The sequence below is a fragment of the Saccopteryx bilineata genome, chromosome 9 (genome assembly GCF_036850765.1).
Source record: "Saccopteryx bilineata isolate mSacBil1 chromosome 9, mSacBil1_pri_phased_curated, whole genome shotgun sequence".
NCBI classification, from domain to species: domain Eukaryota; kingdom Metazoa; phylum Chordata; class Mammalia; order Chiroptera; family Emballonuridae; genus Saccopteryx; species Saccopteryx bilineata.
In genome coordinates this window covers 2,085,771-2,103,894 of record NC_089498.1, presented here as the reverse complement: position 1 = coordinate 2,103,894, position 18,124 = coordinate 2,085,771, and the positions used below count along the sequence as shown (strand labels likewise).

At 47.9% G+C, this 18,124-nt stretch overlaps 1 protein-coding gene and 1 long non-coding RNA gene across 2 annotated transcripts in view; both read left to right on the top strand.

Annotated features, from left to right (window-relative positions):
• Nucleotides 1–723: 723 nt before the first annotated feature.
• On the top strand, nt 724–7,195 carry LOC136312725 (uncharacterized). The gene is made up of 3 exons (XR_010727040.1): nt 724–847; nt 936–1,067; nt 7,127–7,195. It is a non-coding gene; the product is annotated as an uncharacterized lncRNA (long non-coding RNA).
• Nucleotides 7,196–7,415: 220 nt separating this feature from the next.
• Nucleotides 7,416–18,124, top strand: part of URI1 (URI1 prefoldin like chaperone) — a 47,073-nt gene continuing 36,364 nt past the window's right edge. Inside the window, exon 1 of the mRNA XM_066243174.1 lies at nt 7,416–7,855. Coding sequence (XP_066099271.1) covers nt 7,751–7,855 — 105 coding nt within the window. The 5' untranslated portion in view covers nt 7,416–7,750. The remainder of the gene's footprint in view (nt 7,856–18,124) is intronic.

The following is an 18,124-nucleotide window of genomic DNA, read 5'->3' as shown; positions in this document are numbered from 1 at the left end:
GTGACATTGAAGGGCCTGCACTGAGAGGACAAATACCTTTTCCCCGAGTCTGTGGAAATGTGGCTTTCCTTAGTTCTCTCTGCTTTGTTGTATTTGTGTGATGTGTGTGTGTGATAATGTATTATCTTGTACTTTAAAAAAAAGGAGGAAGATGATTGTCACTTGGAAAAAGAAGAAAAACATAAAGAAAGAGTACCATAGGGTGTACGTAGGTCATAAAAGAGAAAAATGCGGCGCCCTGAGGATGGTTAGGGAGGGAGGTGAATCACTTCTCTGGATGACTGGTTATCCCAATGTGAGAGGCGTGTTTCTGCCATCTGCAAAATGGGATTCCTGCAGCCCAGACTTTGCCTCTGTCTGACCCTCCCCAGCCGTGGGAGGATCTGTCTGCCCCCACTTGAGCTCCTGGCTTCAGCGAAGGCCCCGCACAGACAGGAGGAGACAGAGGGCAAGCTGAGGAAGTCACTCCTTCGGGCCAGAGGTCGTTTCTACATGATGATGATCTAGCGTGCACTGCTGTGGTGCCTGGGACGCCCACCCACAGGAAGGGCAGACGGGAGACTCTCCTCAGGGCTGGGAGAGCCACCGGGTCAAAACTCCATGCAGCTGGCCAACGAGGACGCCGACCTGGCTTCCTCCAGGGAACAGAGGACGATGACCCTGGAGCCCTGGTCTACATGTAAATAATGAGCCGTGACACCGCCTGGCCACTTGTGTCGCTGAGGAGAGGGCAACAAGAACCAGGAAGACAAATTAGAAAAATATGAGGGCACCGCTTATAGATCTGTGTGGGGAGGAGTAACTCATCCGGGTAATTTTGTTCGCGCCAGACAGGAGCAAAGGGCTGGTATGTTTCTATACCAGAGGTTAAAAAAAAAATTCTTGGTATGATTATTATCGAGCTATGAACAAGTAATAATATTTACATTTCTCAGGAGGAAGAGTGATGCTTGGATCACAGCTGTCAGCAACGGGCGGGGCCATCACACCTGGCGTAGCCCTGGGCACTTGCCCCAGAAGACCCAGCGAGTAGTGACCAGGAAGGAGGCCGAGGCTGTGTGACTGGGGTGAGTCAGGGTGTCTTTCTGCACCTGGTGACAGGGGCCCCGCGTAACAGAAAAGCTCCGCTCTGCTTTTTACACCATTTCCTGGAGGGCAGAGCCCTGGCTCTGTGGGTGCTGTCTCTCCCCTGTGCACACGGGCTTGGACCAGTACCACCCACTCCACTGATTCTCCCTGACTCCCTAGCGGGTTTGTTTTTTTGAGACCATTTTTAGAGCAGGTTTAGGTGCACAGCTGTATTGAAAGGCGGTTACAGAGGTTTCCTATAGACCCCCTCTCCTCTCAGAAGCCCCCCATGACGAACATCCCCCACCAGTGTGGGCCGTTTGTTACAGTGGCTGAACCTGTGGTGGGGCATCATTGTCACTAGAGCCCCTAGTTCACATGGGTGCTCCCTCTCAGTGTGGCACCATCTAGGGCTTTGGACAGATGCATAATGACATGTGCGTACATGTCATGATAGAGTCTCATTAGAGTGTCACACAGAGTAGCTTCAGTGCCCTTAAACCCCTCTGTGCTCTGCCTGCCCACCCCTCACCCTGCCCCTAAATCCCTGGCCACCATAGACCTTGTTACTGTCTCTATAGTTTTATAGTTTTACCTTTTCCAGAAAGTCACACACTTGGAATCATACAGTATGAGGCTTTGTCAGATTGGTGGCTTCTTCCTCCTCCTCCTCCTCCTCCTCCTCCTCCTCCTCCTCTTCCTCCTCCTCCTCCCCTTCTTCTTCTTTCTTCTTCCTTCTTTCTTCTTCTACTTCTTGTCATATTGGCTTCTTTCACTTGGTAATGTGTCTTTAGTTTTCCTCCGTGTCTTCACATGGCTAGATAGCTTTTTTAAAAAAAAAAAGTGTTAAATAATATTCCATTGTCCAGATGGACTGCTGTTTATTTATCCATCACCTACTGAAAGACCTCTTGGTTGCTTCCAAGTTTTGGCAGTTATGAATAAAGCTGCTGTAAACATCCTGGATGTTTTTCATAAAAAAAACAAAAGTTTTCAACTCCTTTGGGAGCGTGACGGCTGGATTCTATGCAGAGAATGTGTTTAGTTCTGTAAGAACCAGCCGCACTGACATCCAAGGTGGCTACACCGTTCTGCACCCCCCCCCCCCCACAGAGAGTGAGCATTCCTGCTGCTCCACATCCTCACCAGCCTGTGATGTGCTCAGTGTTCCAGATTTTGGCCATTCTGATGGGTGTGCAGTGGCATCTCATTGTTGTTCTTTGCCTTCCACTCTTTTTTTTTTTTTTATGAAAAATATAAACACACCTGACCAGGCGGTGGCGCAGTGGATAGAGCTTTGGACTGGGATGCGGAGGACCCAGGTTCGAGACCCCGAGGTCGCCAGCTTGAGCGCAGGCTCATCTGGTTTGAGCAAAAAGCTCACCAGCTTGGACCCAAGGTCGCTGGCTCGAGCAAGGGGTTACTCGGTCTGCTGTAGCCCCACGGTCAAGGCACATATGAGAAAGCAATCAATGAACAACTAAGGTGTCACAACAAAAAACTGATGATTGATGCTTCTCATCTCTTTCCCTTCCTATCTGTCTGTCCCAATCTATCCCTCTTTCTGACTCTCTCTGTCCCTGTAAAAACAAAAACAAAAACAGAAATGAAACAACACAAAAAGAAAAGTATAAACGCATATAAGAGAAGCGTGAATTGTAGAATACCCTCTTCCTCCTGTCCGCCCCACCCCCAGCTGCAACTATTACCCATTTGTAGTCAGTTCTGCTTCATCCCTCCCTGTTCTTCCCTCTTCTTTATACACCATGGGTTGCTGAGCGGGAGCCAGGCCTGAACCTCGGCTACACTGTGACCTTGTCAGGGAAAAAGGAACAAGAGGATCCCAGGCTACAGAAGGAACAACTTGGCCACACGAGCCATCTTCTAATTTCTAGCCAGGCAATTCAAGAGCCGAGGAAACGCATTTTCAAAGCTCGGGAAACTCCCAGGAGACAGATTAGGGGCCCAGCTTCAGGAAAAATGTTGAAAGCAGATGAAGTAATATAGAAAGATACCAACCAAACTGTGATACTCCCGAGAGTCGGGGGCTGGAAGCAGCGCCAGGAGCTGTGGTCCAAGGACGTGTCAGCCTTCTCTGAATGCTTTAATTATTTATTTCAAAGGAAAATACATCCCAGTTTTGCCTCTACTGAGAGCAGAACAATTTCGAAAGAAGGTGTTTCCTACAGCGATGGCTGTCTCCTCAGAGAAGTCCCCATCACTGCAGAGGTGTCCAGCTGAAGTCGCTGGACATGGCAGGCCACTCAAGCCGGACCCTGGAAGAACCATGTCAGAGTTTGTTGAAATACAGAGATCATGGTTTAGCAGGTGTGGAGGGGAACCTAAGGCCTTTTTTATTTTTCCCCTAATGAAATTTCACTGGGTACTGGATGATATTAAGGAATTATTAATGTCTAACAGCTATGTGAAAAGATGCTCAAATCACTAATCGTCAGGGAAATACAAATTCAAACCACAACAAATATAACCTCATACTGCTTAGGATGGCTATTATTAAAAAAAAAAAAAGAAAAAGAAGAAACCTAACCAGGTGGTGGTGCAGTGGATAGAGTGTCTGACTGGGATGCAGAGGACGCAGGCTCAAAACTCCAAGGTTGCTGGCTTGAGAAGAGGCTTACCAGTTTGAGCAAGGGGTCGCTGGCTTGAGCGAGGGATCATAGACGTGACCCCATGGTTGCTGGCTTGAGCCCAAAGGTCACTGGCTTGAAGCCCAAGGTCTCTCTGACTTGAGCCCAAGGTCGCTAGCTTGAGCAAGTGGTCACTGGCTCTGCTGTAGTCCCCTGGTCAAGGCACATATCAGAAAGCAAGCACTGAACAATTAAGGAGCTGCAACAAAGAATTGATGCTTCTCATGTCTCTCCCTACCTATCTGTCTCTATCTGTCCCTCTCTCTGACTCTCTCTCTCTGTCAAAAATAAATAAATAAATAAATAAATAAATGTTAACAAGTGCTGTTAAGGTTCTGGTAAAGTTGCACCCCTTGTGCACTGTTGGTAGGATTGTAAAATGGTGAGCTGCTGTGAGAAAGTGTGTGCCCCCCCATCAAAAGAAAAAAGTTAGAGATAGAGCTACCATATGACCCAGCGATTCCACTTCAGTTTATTTATCCAGAAGAATTGAAATTGGGACCTGAGAGATGTCTGCACCCCCATGTTTGCTTCAGCATTATTGCCAATAGTCAAGATGTGTAAACCCAAGTGTCCGTCCTGTGTAATCCAAGAAAATGTGGTAGACACATCCAATGAAATTTTCAGCTTTTTTAAAAAAGGAAGGCAATCCTGTCATATGTGACAACTGGAGAAACCTTGAAGACATTATGCTAAGTGAAATCAGCCAGTCACGGAAGGACAAATACTGCATGATTCCACTTACATGAGGAATCGAAAGTAGTCAAGCTCATGCAAGGAGTGAGTACAAAGTTGTTGGGAGGGGTAGGGGCAAGGGGTAAGTGGGGAGCTGCTACTCACCAGATACAAAGTTTCAGTTGTGCAAGATGAGCAAGTTCTAGAGACCTGTTGTGTATCATAGTTAACAATATTGTGCAGTTAAAAATCTGTCAAGCAGGTAGACCTCATGTAAACTTACCTACCACAGTATAAGAACGGAATTATTGTAACCATTTTTCTTAGGGTTGATAATGACATTTCAGTTCTGTTTTTACAAAAAGTATTTACCTTTTAGAGACCTATACCCAAGTAGTTACAAGTGTAGAAGGTTTGCTTCAAAATAACTAGGTGGGAGGCCATGGCTTGACCATTGTTGAAGCTGGGTGATGGAAACTTAGCAGTTCATTACTAGGCTGTTCTACTATCAATACAAAGAAATTTAAAAAGCAGAAGTACTGGTGGACACTTGAGGAGAGGGGAGGAGCTTCTATGGACAGGTTAGCAGGAAAGCTTGGTTATTTAAGCTGAGGCATGAGTGATGCAAAGGCATTGACCATGCAAAGATCTGGAAGAAGCATTGCAGGCAGAAAGACTGGCCAGTGCAAAGACCCTGAGGCAGGTATCAGAGGAAAGTGTCTGGAAGAGAGAGGACTCACTGTGGTAGTGTGAGTGGCAGGGGGCTTGCAGGAGGTGTGAAAGTGGATCAGATAATGCAGGATTCCCATAGGGCATCTGGGTTTTCCTGGTTGTAGGAAGAAGTCAGAGAGGGCTCTGTAGGGGAGAGTGCTATGATCTGGTTTTTTATTTTTATTTTTCCCAGAGACAGAGAGAGTCAGAAAGAGGAATGGATAGGGACAGACAGACAGGAATGGAGAGACATGAGAAGCATCAATCATCAGTTTTTCTTTGTGACACCTTAGTTGTTCATTGATTGCTTTCTCATATATGCCTTGACGGGGGGGGGGGTACAGCAGACCAAGTAACCCCTTGCTTGAGCCAGCGACCTTGGGTCCAAACTGGTGAGCTTTGCTCAAACCAGAGGAGCCCGCGCTCAAGCTGGCGACCTTGGGGGTCTTGAACCTGGGTCCTCCGCATCCCAGTCCGACGCTCTATCCACTGAGCCACCGCCTGGTCAGGCTGATCTGGTTAGTTGTTTGTTTTTTTTTTTGTATTTTTCTGAAGCTGGAAACAGGGAGGCAGTCAGACAGACTCCCGCATGCGCCCGACCGGGATCCACCCGGCACGCCCACCAGGGGGTGATGCTCTGCCCCTCCGGGGCGTCGCTCTGTCGCAACCAGAGCCACTCTAGCGCCTGGGGCAGAGGCCAAGGAGCCATCCCCAGTGCCCGGGCCATCTTTTGCTCCAATGGAGCCTTGGCTGCGGGAGGGGAAGAGAGAGACAGAGAGGAAAGAGAGGGGAAAGGGTGGAGAAGCAGATGGGCGCTTCTCCTGTGTGCCATGACTGGGAATCGAACTGGAGACTTCCGCACGCCAGGCCAACGCTCTACCACTGAGCCAACTGGCCAGGGCCTGATCTGGTTAGTTTTAAAAAGCTCTCTGAGACTGTTGAGCTGAGAGTAGACTTAAGGTATTGAGTCAGATGTCTTTGGCTGCCAGTGATAGAAATCCTGATGCAAACAGCCATAATCAGTCAGAAAATTCACTGGTCTCTTTCCCGGGACATCCAGGGGTAACGCAGACTCCAGCATTGGCTGCTTCAGCCCTGAAGCAAGCACTGTGATGTAGTTGAGGACTCAGGCTTTGCTGGCCACAGATTCAGCTTCACTCTGAGGCTAGGAGGTATCTAGGTAGTCTTCCTGTACCAGAAGTGCACATGGTTTGTATTTCCTCACTGAGGGATGGGCAAATTCCATATGGGAGCATCTCCAAAGAATGAGGAAGAACTTTCTCAGAAGCCTCCAGAAAACCTGTATCTGTCTGGTATCTCATGCCCCTTCCTGAACCAACCAGTCACAGGAAAAATGCACCCTCTCTTAGACGAGAGCTGGAGGCATTCAGATTCCGACAGGCACAGGAGCGATGAGGGATACGGCTGACAGTTTGCATGAGAGGTGATAGGGCAGTGTGGTTGGTGGGTAGTGACCGATGAATGGAAGTAGGGAGACCACTGAACCAGCTAAGGAAGTGTTTGAGGACAGAGAGCTGGTGGTGCTGGTGGAGGTCAAGACAGTCAGATTCTGGCTGTTCCAGGTGTTGAGGCTGGATAGGCAGTGAGGAAGACAGAGATGAACATGAACCATTTTGCCCAAATTGTCCACCCTTCTTTGTTTGGAGCAAGTGGACAGAGGGTGTAGAGGGTGTATCAGGATGGAGAGCTGGCCAGGAGAGCAAACAGGCACACCGGGGTGTCGCCTCCCCCCATCTGCACAGCTGAGGGAACAGGGTCATCACTAGTGTTAGGGTCCAGAGCAGAGATGGTTGTTAAAATAGGCCACTTCCAGGCAGTAAGTATTAATTGGGCACCTACTGTGTGCAGCGGCTGAAGGAGAAAGAGGGCACAGGAATTCTAAAATGAGTGGTTCCTACATAGCAGTGTGTTAATATAAGTATCACAGGTTTATATCAGGAGACATTGTGGGCAGTAATGAACACACATGCAACCATAATCGAATCTCTTCATGCATTCAACAGGCCCAGGAAAGATCTGAACTGGCTAAACTGAATGGCTGAAGCAGCAGCAGCTTGAGTGCACGAGTTAAGTACGCCCCCACCACCAGATGCAGCCCGAACCGGCCGCAGGTGGGGATGTGGGGAGCAACCCTCGGCCTGAGCTCGGGTCCTGGCACATGGGGACTGATAAGCAGGAGAGCGTCGGCGGGTTCCGCGCAGGCGCAGCCTCAGCCCGCGCCGCAGCACGTGACCTCCGGGGGCGGGGCGAGGGTGGTGTCGCGCGTACGCTTCCCGGTGTGCCCCGCGCGGGGCGGGGCGGGGCGTGGGCGGAGCCAGCGGGAGTCGCCGCCACAGGCGACTCGGCCCGGCCTGGTCCCCGGACAGCGCCTCTCGCTCCCCCGGGCGCCCTGCGGCTCGGAGCCGGCGGCGGCGGCAGCGACAGCGGCATGCGCGTGTGAGATGCGGCGGCGGGCATCCGGGACGCGAGCCGCAGCGGAGCGGGCGGGCGCGGCCTCCTCGGCCTCCTGGGCGCGGGGCGCGCGGTGCATGAGGGCGAGCACGCGGGCGCCGGGCAGCCGCCGGCCACGCCGCCTCCATAAACACTGGTTTAGGACTCGTTCGCCTCGCTGAGGCCGCGGCGCCGCCATGGAGGCCCCGCCGGACTCCGCGGCCCCCACCGCCGCCCCGGCCCCGGCCGCGGCCCCGCTGCGCGCCCCGGAGGTGGCGCGGCTCCGCCAGGAGCAGGACAAGGTAACAGGCCGCGGCCCGGCCCGGCCCGGCTCGGCCCGGCCCAGCTCGGTCCGGCCCGGGAGGCGCGCGCTCCGCTGCCGGGCGCCGGGAGAAACTTTTGTCACGTGCTCGTGTTGTCTTTTGTCTGCCGCCCCTTGACCTCCGCGGGGCGGGGAGCGGTTACCGCGACCCGGCCCCACGCCACTCGTGTCCGGGGGCTCTCCCCGCGGCCAGGCCCCACGCCACTCGTGTCCGGGAGAGCTTCCCGCAGCCGGCCCGGCCGCGCACGTGGGGCGGCAGCGGCGGCAGGAAGTGGAACTCGGGCACCACACGCGCGCCGCTTGCCCGTGGGGAGCGGGGCCTGCAATCCCTCGTGGGGACGGCGCCCCACGGGCGGACACGTGGCCCTGCGCTGTGACCTCAGGTCTCTGCCTCTGGAGGCTGCAGCGCGCCCCGTGTACCGGCTCCCCCGGGGTGTGCAAGGCTGCTTTCGGTGCCCTCTGCCCTGGGGGGGCGGAGGAGCCTCCTGGTCGGAAACGGGGCGGGGGCGGAGGCGGAGGGAGTTGTTTCAGGTCTCCAAACGGGGAGAGAGCCCCTAACTCTCTCTGTTAGGACACTCCCGTGCAAAAACGACTGTTGAGATTGAGCACAGGTAACCCCGATCCACTTGGGCCAGCTGGTGAGCGCATGTGCACAGGACCCGCACAGCCCTGGTGGCGGCCGGCCACCGCCCGGCGTGGGAGTCTCTCCAACTGGTGCTGCTGGGCCAGCGTTAAGTTGTGCCTTGTGCTTCCTTTTCTGAGAGCCAGCTTTTTTTTTTCTTTTTCTTCTCTAATACTGTAGACCAGAGATTTTCAAACCCAGGTGCCACCAGAGTTTTTGACACGCGATAGCTGGCTGTTGGGTCCTGCAGCACTGACCTCTTGGCCCTGAGGTTGTCAAATAAAAAGATGACAAGAGCCAGCACAATAAACCACCTTTGACCAGGGTGAATGAATCAAAACGATGCCTTTTTTTTGGTCCGATTGGCAAGCAATATGCCAGTGTTTTTAGGCGGGCCGCAGGGTTTCAGTGTGCCCTGGGATGAAAAAGGTTGAAAATCGCTGCTCGGTACCAGTGTTGGGCTTTAAGCCTGGCCTTTGTCAAAGACGGGGCTTTAAAATTCAAGGAGTGCAGCATGTTTCAGCGATGACATGGTAGTGGATATTAATTTTTTTTTTGAAGAAGAAGAAAGTACAAGAAGAGAGAAAAGACAGCTCTTTATGAAACTGGTTTGTTCATTTGGGGGCAAAACCTTTTACACTGGTTCTTCTAGAGAATGTGAGAGCAGACGCACAGAAGGTGGGGTCCCCAGAACTATTTTTGCCTCCATTTGGTATCTGTGCCTAATGCAGACCTGATAAGGTCTCTCCCCTTTGTTAAAAAGAGAGAGTCCTGGTTTTATTCTGATGACACTGGCTGAAATACAAGGGATACACTGGGATGCTCTGAACAGCCTTCTCGTGTGGTACCCAGTTACATTTTGAAAACTGCCTTTCAGGTCTGGTCCTGTGGGAGCCCAAATGACTTTTCCGTGGCCACGGACTGTGCTACCTGATTCCTTTCCTCTGTGTGTGTGTGTGTTGTATTTTTCTGAAGTGAGAAGCGGGGAGACAGACTCCCACATGTGTTCCAGTGGGACCCACCCGCTCGCCCACCAGGGGGCGATGCTCTACCCATCTGGGGTGTTGCTCCATTGCAGCAGGAGCCATTCTAGCACCTGAGGCGGAGGCCGTGCAGCCATCCTCACCTCCGGGATTGATGTTGCTCCCATGGAGCCATTGCTGTGGGAGGGGAAGAGAGAGACAGAGAGGAAGGAGAGGGGGAGGGGTGGAGAAGCAGATGGGCGCCTCTCCTGTGTGCCCTGGCCGGGAATCGAACCCGGGACTTCCACATGCAGGGCGACGCTCTACCACTGAGCCAACCGGCCAGGGCCCCTTTCCTGTGGTCACTAAATCTTGTCAGTTCTTTCTATGTGACGTATACTTGTTTTCTTAAGGGATCACTAGTTTATCTTAGTTTAAGCTCTTACTTGAAAAATGTTAGAGTTTTCAGTTGAGTGTCACTATATTGTTTGATATTGCCAATCTTTTTAATTGTTAGCATTCTGATACTGAACCTCATGCTTTTTAAAAAATTTTTTATTTTATTTATTCATTTTTAGAGAGGAGAGAGAGGGAGAGAGAGAGACAGAGAAGGAGAGAGAGGAGAGAGAGACAGAGAGAGAGAGAAGGGGGGAGGAGCTGGAAGCATCAACTCCTATATGTGCTTTGACCAGGCAAGCCCAGGGTTTCGAACTGGCGACCTCAGCATTTCCAGGTCGACGCTTTATCCACTGCGCCACCACAGGTCAGGCTATGCTTTTATTTTCACAATTATAATTGGTGAACATGTTATATCTGGCTATTTAGGTCTTTAAATTTTTTCATTTGTTGTTTAGTTGGGGTTTAAATCTATCCATCTTACCATATATCTTCTTAAGTTTATTTTCATTTTTTTTATTTCTCTTGAGTCAGTAAGATATTTTCTATTTTATTTTACTTTATTTTTGAGAAAGAGGAAGGAGGCGGTGAGGGGAGGGAGAAAGAAAGAGAAGCATCAACTTGTTGTTCCACTTACTTGTGTACTCATTGATTGCTTCTCACTCATGCCCTGACTAGGGCTCAAACTGGCACCCCTGGGAACGAGTTGGTGACCCCAGGATTGAACCAGCAGGCCTGGTGCTCTGGGAGGACACTCTATCCACTGCGTCACTGGCCAGGGGAAAAGATTATATTTTTTTATTTTTATTTTTTGTGACAGAGAGAGGGACAGGTATGGACAGAGAGATGAGAAGCATCAATTCTTCATTGCAGCTCCTTAGTTTCTTTAGTTGTTCATTGATTGCTTTCTCTTATGTGCCTTGATGGGGGGGTACAGCAGAGCGAGTGACCCCTTGCTCAAGCCAGCGACCTTGGGCTCAAGCTGGTGACTTTGGGGTTTCAAACCTGGGTCGTCCCCATCCTGATCAAACACTATTCACTGTGCCACTACCTGGTCAGGCAGGGAAAAATATTTTATATTTTAAAAACTCAGCTTTGTAGTTATATAGTTTTTATTTTCCTTTTAGGCATTACATTAGAGCAGGGGTAGTCAACCTTTTTATACCTACCGTCCACTTTTGTATCTCTACAAAAGTAAACGGTAAAATTTTCTAGCCGCCCACTGGTTCCACAGTCATGGTGATTTATAAAGTAGGGAAGTAACTTTATAAAATTTATAAAGCAGAGTTACAGCAAGTTAAAACATATAATAATAGTTACCAAGTACTTTATGTTGGATTTTCGCTAAGTTTGGCAGAATAAATCTTTATAAAACAACTTACTATAGTCAAATCTATCTTTTTATTTATACTTTGGTTGCTCTGCTACCGCCCACCATGAAAGCTGGAACGCCCACTAGTGGGCGGTAGGGACCAGGTTGACTACCACTGCATTAGAGGTACAGTATGTGTCCTATTCTTACAGTCTACCTTAAATTCATAGGAAGTTCACTGATCTGAAATTGTCACTTATGAAATTATTCAAATCATTTTTTGATAGTTTAACACATTGTTGATTGGCAATTTTACTCAGAAGTTATCTCACATCATTGGCTATTTTCTCGTAATCGAGTAAGAAAGTGAAACAATCTAAATAAACTTCAGTATACTTTATATGTAATGAATTTAAATGAAATTTTGTACGTATCTGCTACATATTATATTTTATACATATTATATATTTTAGTAATTATTTTGGTGTGGTATATTGTATAGCAATCACCTAACTGTAATGTTTTGCAAATATATCTGGTTTTGCTGTGCTTTCCTTTTGAAACACACACTTTATATATTCTAGTTGGATTTAACACAATGAAGAAAGATTTTACAATATCCTTGATACGTATGTTCAAACTGTGAGCGGTTAGAACAGGGGTCCCCAAACTTTTTACACAGGGGGCCAGTTCACTGTCCCTCAGACCGTTGGAGGGCCAGACTATAAAAAAACTATGAACAAATCCCTATGCACACAGCACATATCTTATTTTAAAGTAAAAAACAAAACGGGAACAAATACAGTATTTAAAATAAAGAACAAGTAAATTTAAATCAACAAACTGACCAGTATTTCAATGGGAACTATGGGCCTGCTTTTGGCTAATGAGATGGTCAATGTCCGGTTCCATATTTGTCACTGCTAGCCGTAACAAGTGATATGACGCGCTTCCGGAGCTGTGATGCGTGCATCCCGCGTCTCCAGAAGTAGTACTGTACGTGAGCGACCCAATGCGGCCCCCTGAGGCCATAGTTTGGGGACCCCTGGGTTATAAGATAGTCCAAGTTTAGACAGCTGGACACTGATTGTTTTTGTTTACCATACCTTCTATTTTGCGGTCTCACGCCTGGAGAAGTGGGAGAAAAGGAGACCGCATGAGAAGATAGAACGTTGTACTGTTTTTCCATCTTCGACCCTCAGGGCGAATAGTCACAAATACAATAATCCTATATGACCCTGAGTTTCAAAAATCGAAATAGCTAATGCAAGTGCAAACACGAGTTAACTCGTGAGCGGTCAACAATGTGTTAATCTCATTAACCAACCCTCTCTCTTGTGCTGTTGTCATAAATTTTACTTCTACCTGTATTTTTAACCCCCCAAACATTAGGGTTATTCTTGTTTTAAATATGTTTTTGTTTTGTGTGTGTGTGGGGGGGGGGCAGAGAGGGGGATGGAAGGACAGACAGACAGGAAGGGCGAGAGATGAGAAGCATCAGTTCTTTGTTGAGGCTCCTTAATTGTCCATTGGTTGCTTTCTCATATGTGCCTTGACCAGGGGGCTACAGCAGAGCAAGTGACCCCTTGATCAAGCCAGTGACCAGTAGCTCAAGCCAGCGACAATGGGGTCACGTCTATGATTCCACACTGAAGCCAGCGACCCCTCACTCAACATGGTTAGCCTGCCCTCAAGCCAGAGACCTCAGGGTTTTGAACCTGGGTCCTCTGTGTCCCAGTCCGACACTATCCACTGCGCCACTGCCTGGTCAGGCTTAAACATTATATTTTAATTTTTATTTAATCCTAGCCCCACCCCCACCCCCTGTACTTTAAAAATACTGTTCCATTATCTTTTTTTACTTTCTTCATTTCCGTAGTTGTTTTTTTTAAATTGATTTGAGAGAGAAAGACAGAGAGAGAAACATAGATCTGTTGTTTCACTTACTTATATATTCATTGGTTGATTCTTGCATGTGCCCTGACCAGGAATAATCTTGGTGTACTGGGAAACGCTCCTGCCAACTTAGCTACCCGGCCAGACCTGTTAGTTTTCCATCAGTCTTACTGTTTTTATCCCAGAAGAATTTTGATATATTTCCTCCTCCATCTGCTTTTTTTATTCCTTTTTATTTTTCTGAAGTGAGAAGCAGGGAGGCAGAGAGATGGACTCCTGCATGTACCCGACCGGGATCCACCCGGCATGCTCACCAGGGGGCGATGCTTTGCCCATCTGGGGCGTTGCTCGGTTGCAACTGGAGCAATTCTAGCACCTGAGGTGGAGGTCTTGGAGCCATCCTCAGTGCCCGGGCCAACTTTGCTCCAATGGAGTCTTGTCTGCAGGAGGGGAAGAGAGAGAGAGAGAAAAAGGACAGGGAGGGGTGGAGAAGCAGATGTGTGCCCTGACTGGGAGTTGAACCGGGACTTCCACACACCGGGCTGAAGCTCTGCCACTGAACAAACTGCCCAGGGCCTCTCTATCTGCTTTTGTGTGTGTATCTTAATTTTTTTGTTTTTAGGCATTTGGTTATGATGTGCCTAGATGTTCAGCTTGCTTTGAATATGTAGACTGTATACTTTCTTGAATCTGTAATTTGATGGCTTTTGTCAGTTTAGAAAATTCATATCCACTCTTCAAAAACGGGGGTCCTTGGGTTACGATAGTGTCGACAAAACGGGGGTCCTTGGGTTACGACAGTGTCGACATACGATGTTTCGAGAAACTTTAAAAAATTGAGATGTGACTGTTTGGCTTATGCAGCTAGCGTCATACTTATGGAGATGTGGGTGAACTAGTTTGGTTGAGTGTGGTGGAAACATACACAGTAGTGCAGTGTATGACTGAGGGAGTTGTGTTTTTATGTTCTCGATTATGATTTTACAATTGTTAGGATAGGTAAGTGACTTAGGCTGGGCTGTGTTTTGACTTACACCAAAATTCCGGTTATGTCACTGTTGTAGGAATGGAACTGAATCATAACCTGAGGACCCCCTGTGTTGGTTTTGTGTCATTGTCTCCTCTACTTTTGCTACTCTGAACACACATATATTAGACCTCTTACTGCCCCATCTCTTACCCTGCCGCCTGCATTTTCTAGCCTCCTCTTGTTCTGTGTGCCAACTTGTATGCCTCTTATTTACCTGTATTCCTGTTCACTAACCCTCAGTTCTTACCTGTCTAATGTACTAGTAAATCCGTCTACCAAATGCTCAGTCTTGGTTATTTTATTTTTTGTTTTTAGAATTTATGGTTTGACATTTATAATGGCCCTCTGTTGACATCTCCACCCTTCCCTCCATTTTCATCAATGTATTAATTATAAGTATCTGCAGTCTATAAATCTAATGAGGATTTGTTTTTATTTTTTCTCTTTGTTTTTCATCAGCTGCTTCCATTTTCATAGACTGCTTAGTAATTTTTTTTTTTTTTAGAGAGGAGAGAGGGAGGAGGGAGGAGCAGGAAGCATCAACTCATAGTTATAGTTGCTGCTTTTTTTTTTTTACAGAGACAGTCAGAGAGAGGGATAGACAGGGACAGACAGACAGTAACAACGGAGAGAGATGAGAAGCATCAATCATTAGTTTTTTGTTGCGACACCTTAGTTGTTCATTGATTGCTTTCTCATATGTGCCTTGACCGTGGGCCTTCAGCAGACCGAGTAACCCCTTGCTCGAGTCAGCGACCTTGGGTTCAAGCTGGTGAGCTTTGCTCAAACCAGATGAGCCTGCGCTCAAGCTGGCGACCTCGGGGTCTTGAACCTGGGTCTTCTGCATCCCAGTCCAATGCTCCATCCACTGCGCCACTGCCTGGTCAGGCAGTAATTTTTTTTTTGAATGCCAGACATTGTAGTGAAAAATTGTAGAGACTTTAGATGAGGCTGCCTTCCTTCAAAGAGGGGTAAGCTTTTATGGAGCATTCCGAGTACCCGGGGATCAGCATACCTCAGGTGAGGATGGTTTTGGACTTTGTTAGGGCTAATCTGTTTGAACTTGGCTGTAGTTCCTGGCATGTAACCCTCATTCCTAAGGCATATTGCTAATTCCATGGGAGTATGACTTTTTCGTAAGTTGTGTGATGATGTAGTGTACTTGTGTTCTATGGCATTATTTGCTTATACTTGTGACAGTGCCACACGTTCTTACTAGGCTTTGATATTTAGCCAGGAAACACCTTTTTCAAGATGGCCTTTACTTGTCTTTTTAAAAAGATTTTTTTATTTTTATGGTGGGCCATTCTGTTTATTGGTATCTCACCAAGACAGGCAAACCACAAGAGAAGACAAGGGGAAAAGCAGAAAACCAGCTCTTGCCATGAAGGGAAGGGGTCAGGGAGGCCGCTGCAATGGTGATAGCAGGAACCCTACTTGTCTTGACCTGTAGCTTTCTCAGGACTGTTTTAGAATTGGCTTTCAATGCTTGCAAAGTAACCTACTGGGTGTTGCTTGGTGTACATTGGAACTAAAGGTCAATTTGAGCAGAATTGACATGTTTACATGACAAGTTTTCTGACCCATGAACATGGCACAGTTTTCCATTTATTGAGTTTTTTTCATAACTTCTTTTAGTATTAGTTGTTTCTTTTAGTATTTCATCTTGCACAGGGGTCCCCAAACTTTTTACACAGGGGGCCAGTTCACTGTCCCTCAGACCGTTGGAGGGCCAGACTATAAAAAAAAAACTATGAACAAATCCCTATGCACACTGCACATATCTTATTTTAAAGTAAAAAAACAAAACAGGGCCCTGGCCGGTTGGCTCAGCGGTAGAGCGTCGGCCTGGCATGCGGGGGACCCGGGTTCAATTCCCGGCCAGGGCACACAGGAGAAGCGCCCATTTGCTTCTCCACCCCCCCTTCCTCTCTGTCTCTCTCTTTCCCTCCCGCAGCCAAGGCTCCATTGGAGCAAAGATGGCCCGGGCGCTGGGGATGGCTCCTTGGCCTCTGCCCCAGGCGCTAGAGTGGCTCTGGTTGCCGCAGAGTGATGCCCTGGAGGGGCAGAGCATCACCCCCTGGTGGGCAGAGCGTAGCCCCTGGTGGGTGTGCCGGGTGGATCCCGGTCGGGCGCATGTGGGAGTCTGACTGTCTCTCTGCCGTTTCCAGCTTCAGGGGGAAAAAAAAAAAAAAGAACCGGGAACAAATACAATATTTAAAATAAAGAACAAGTAAATTTAAATCAACAAACTGACTAGTATTTCAATCGGAACTATGCTCCTCTCACTGACCACCAATGAAAGAGGTGCCTCTTCTGGAAGTGCGGTGGGGGCCGGATAAATGGCCTCAGGGGGCTGCATGCGGCCCGCGGGCCGTAGTTTGGGGACCCCTGATCTTGCATATGTTTTAGACTTACCTCTAGGTATATACAGTGTGTCCATAAAGTCATGGTGCACTTTTGACCGGTCATAGGAAAGCAACAAAAGATGATAGAAATGTGAAATCTGCACCAAATAAAAGGAAAACCCTCCCAGTTTCTGTAGGATGATGTGGCAGCATGTGCGCGTGCGCAAATGATGACGTAACCCGTGTATACAGCGGAGCAGCCCACGGCCATGCCAGTCGAGATGTGGACGGTACAGAGGAAAGTTCAGTGTGTTCTGTGGCTCGCTAAATTCGAATCCATGACCAAAGTGCAACGTGAATATGGGCGTGTTTATAACGAAGCGCCACCACATAGGAATAACATTACTCGATGGGATAAGCAGTTGAAGGAAACCAGCTGTTTGGTGGAGAAACCCCGTTCTGGTAGGCCATCAGTCAGTGACGAATCTGTAGAGGCTATACGGGATAGCTACTTAAGGAGCCCTAAAAAATCTGTGCATTAGCCCACATCAAACTGCACTGAATAGGCATGAAACTGGGAGAGTTTTCCTTTTATTTGGTGCAGATTTCACATTTCTATCGTCTTTTGTGGCTTTCCTGTGACTGGTCAAAAGTGCACCATGACTTTACGGACACACTGTATTATTTTTATTGCATTTTATAATTTATTTGCTGTTTATCTTTTGCTGGTGTGTAGATATATAACTGATTTTGTGTATTGAATGTTTAATTTGAATTGCTTGTTAGTGTTTTCTGATAGTATGTGCATAAATACAAGCAAGTTGTCTGAGTAATAGTTTTACTCTTTCAAGTTTTTAAGCCTTTTATTTTCGCCTTATTGAATGATCTTGGACATTTAGTGTGATGTTGAGTAAAAGTAGTGATAGTAGGCTTCCTCTTCCACTTTTGCATATCAGGGCAAATGTTTTAAATATTTCACTGTTAGAGGTCTTTGCTGTAGACTTTTGTTACTCTATGAAAATAAGGATCCTGACCAGGTTGTGGCGCAGTGGATAGAGCGTCGGACTGGGATGCAGAGGACCCGGGTTCGAGACCCTGAGGTTGCCAGCTTGAGTGCGGGCTCATCGGGTTTGAGGAAAAGCCCACCAGCTTGAACCCAAGGTCGCTGGCTCCAGCAAGGGGTCACTCGGTCTGCTGAAGGCCCACGGTCAAGGCACATATGAGAAAGCAATCAATGAACAACTAAGGTGTTGCAACGCGCAATGAAAAACTAATGATTGATGCTTCTCATCTCTCTCCGTTCCTGTCTGTCTGTCCCTGTCTATCCCTCTCTCTGACTCACTCTCTCTCTGTAAAAAAAATAAAATAAAATAAATTAAAAGAAAATAAGGAAGTGTTTTCATTCCTAGTTTACTACTTGTATTATGAATGGATGTTAAATTTTATCAGATGCTTTCTCTATATTTATTGAGATGTTTATGTAGTCAATTAATTTGATTTTTAAAAATTATGAAGCATTATTGTTTGACCAGTTGGCTCAGGGGATAGAGCGTCTGCCCCGTATAGGGGAGTCCCGGGTTCCATCCCTCGTCAGGACACACAGAAGTGACCATCTGCTTCTCTCTTCCTCCCTCTCCCCCTTCTCTCTTTCTTCCCCTCTCACAGCTAGTGGCTTCATTGGTT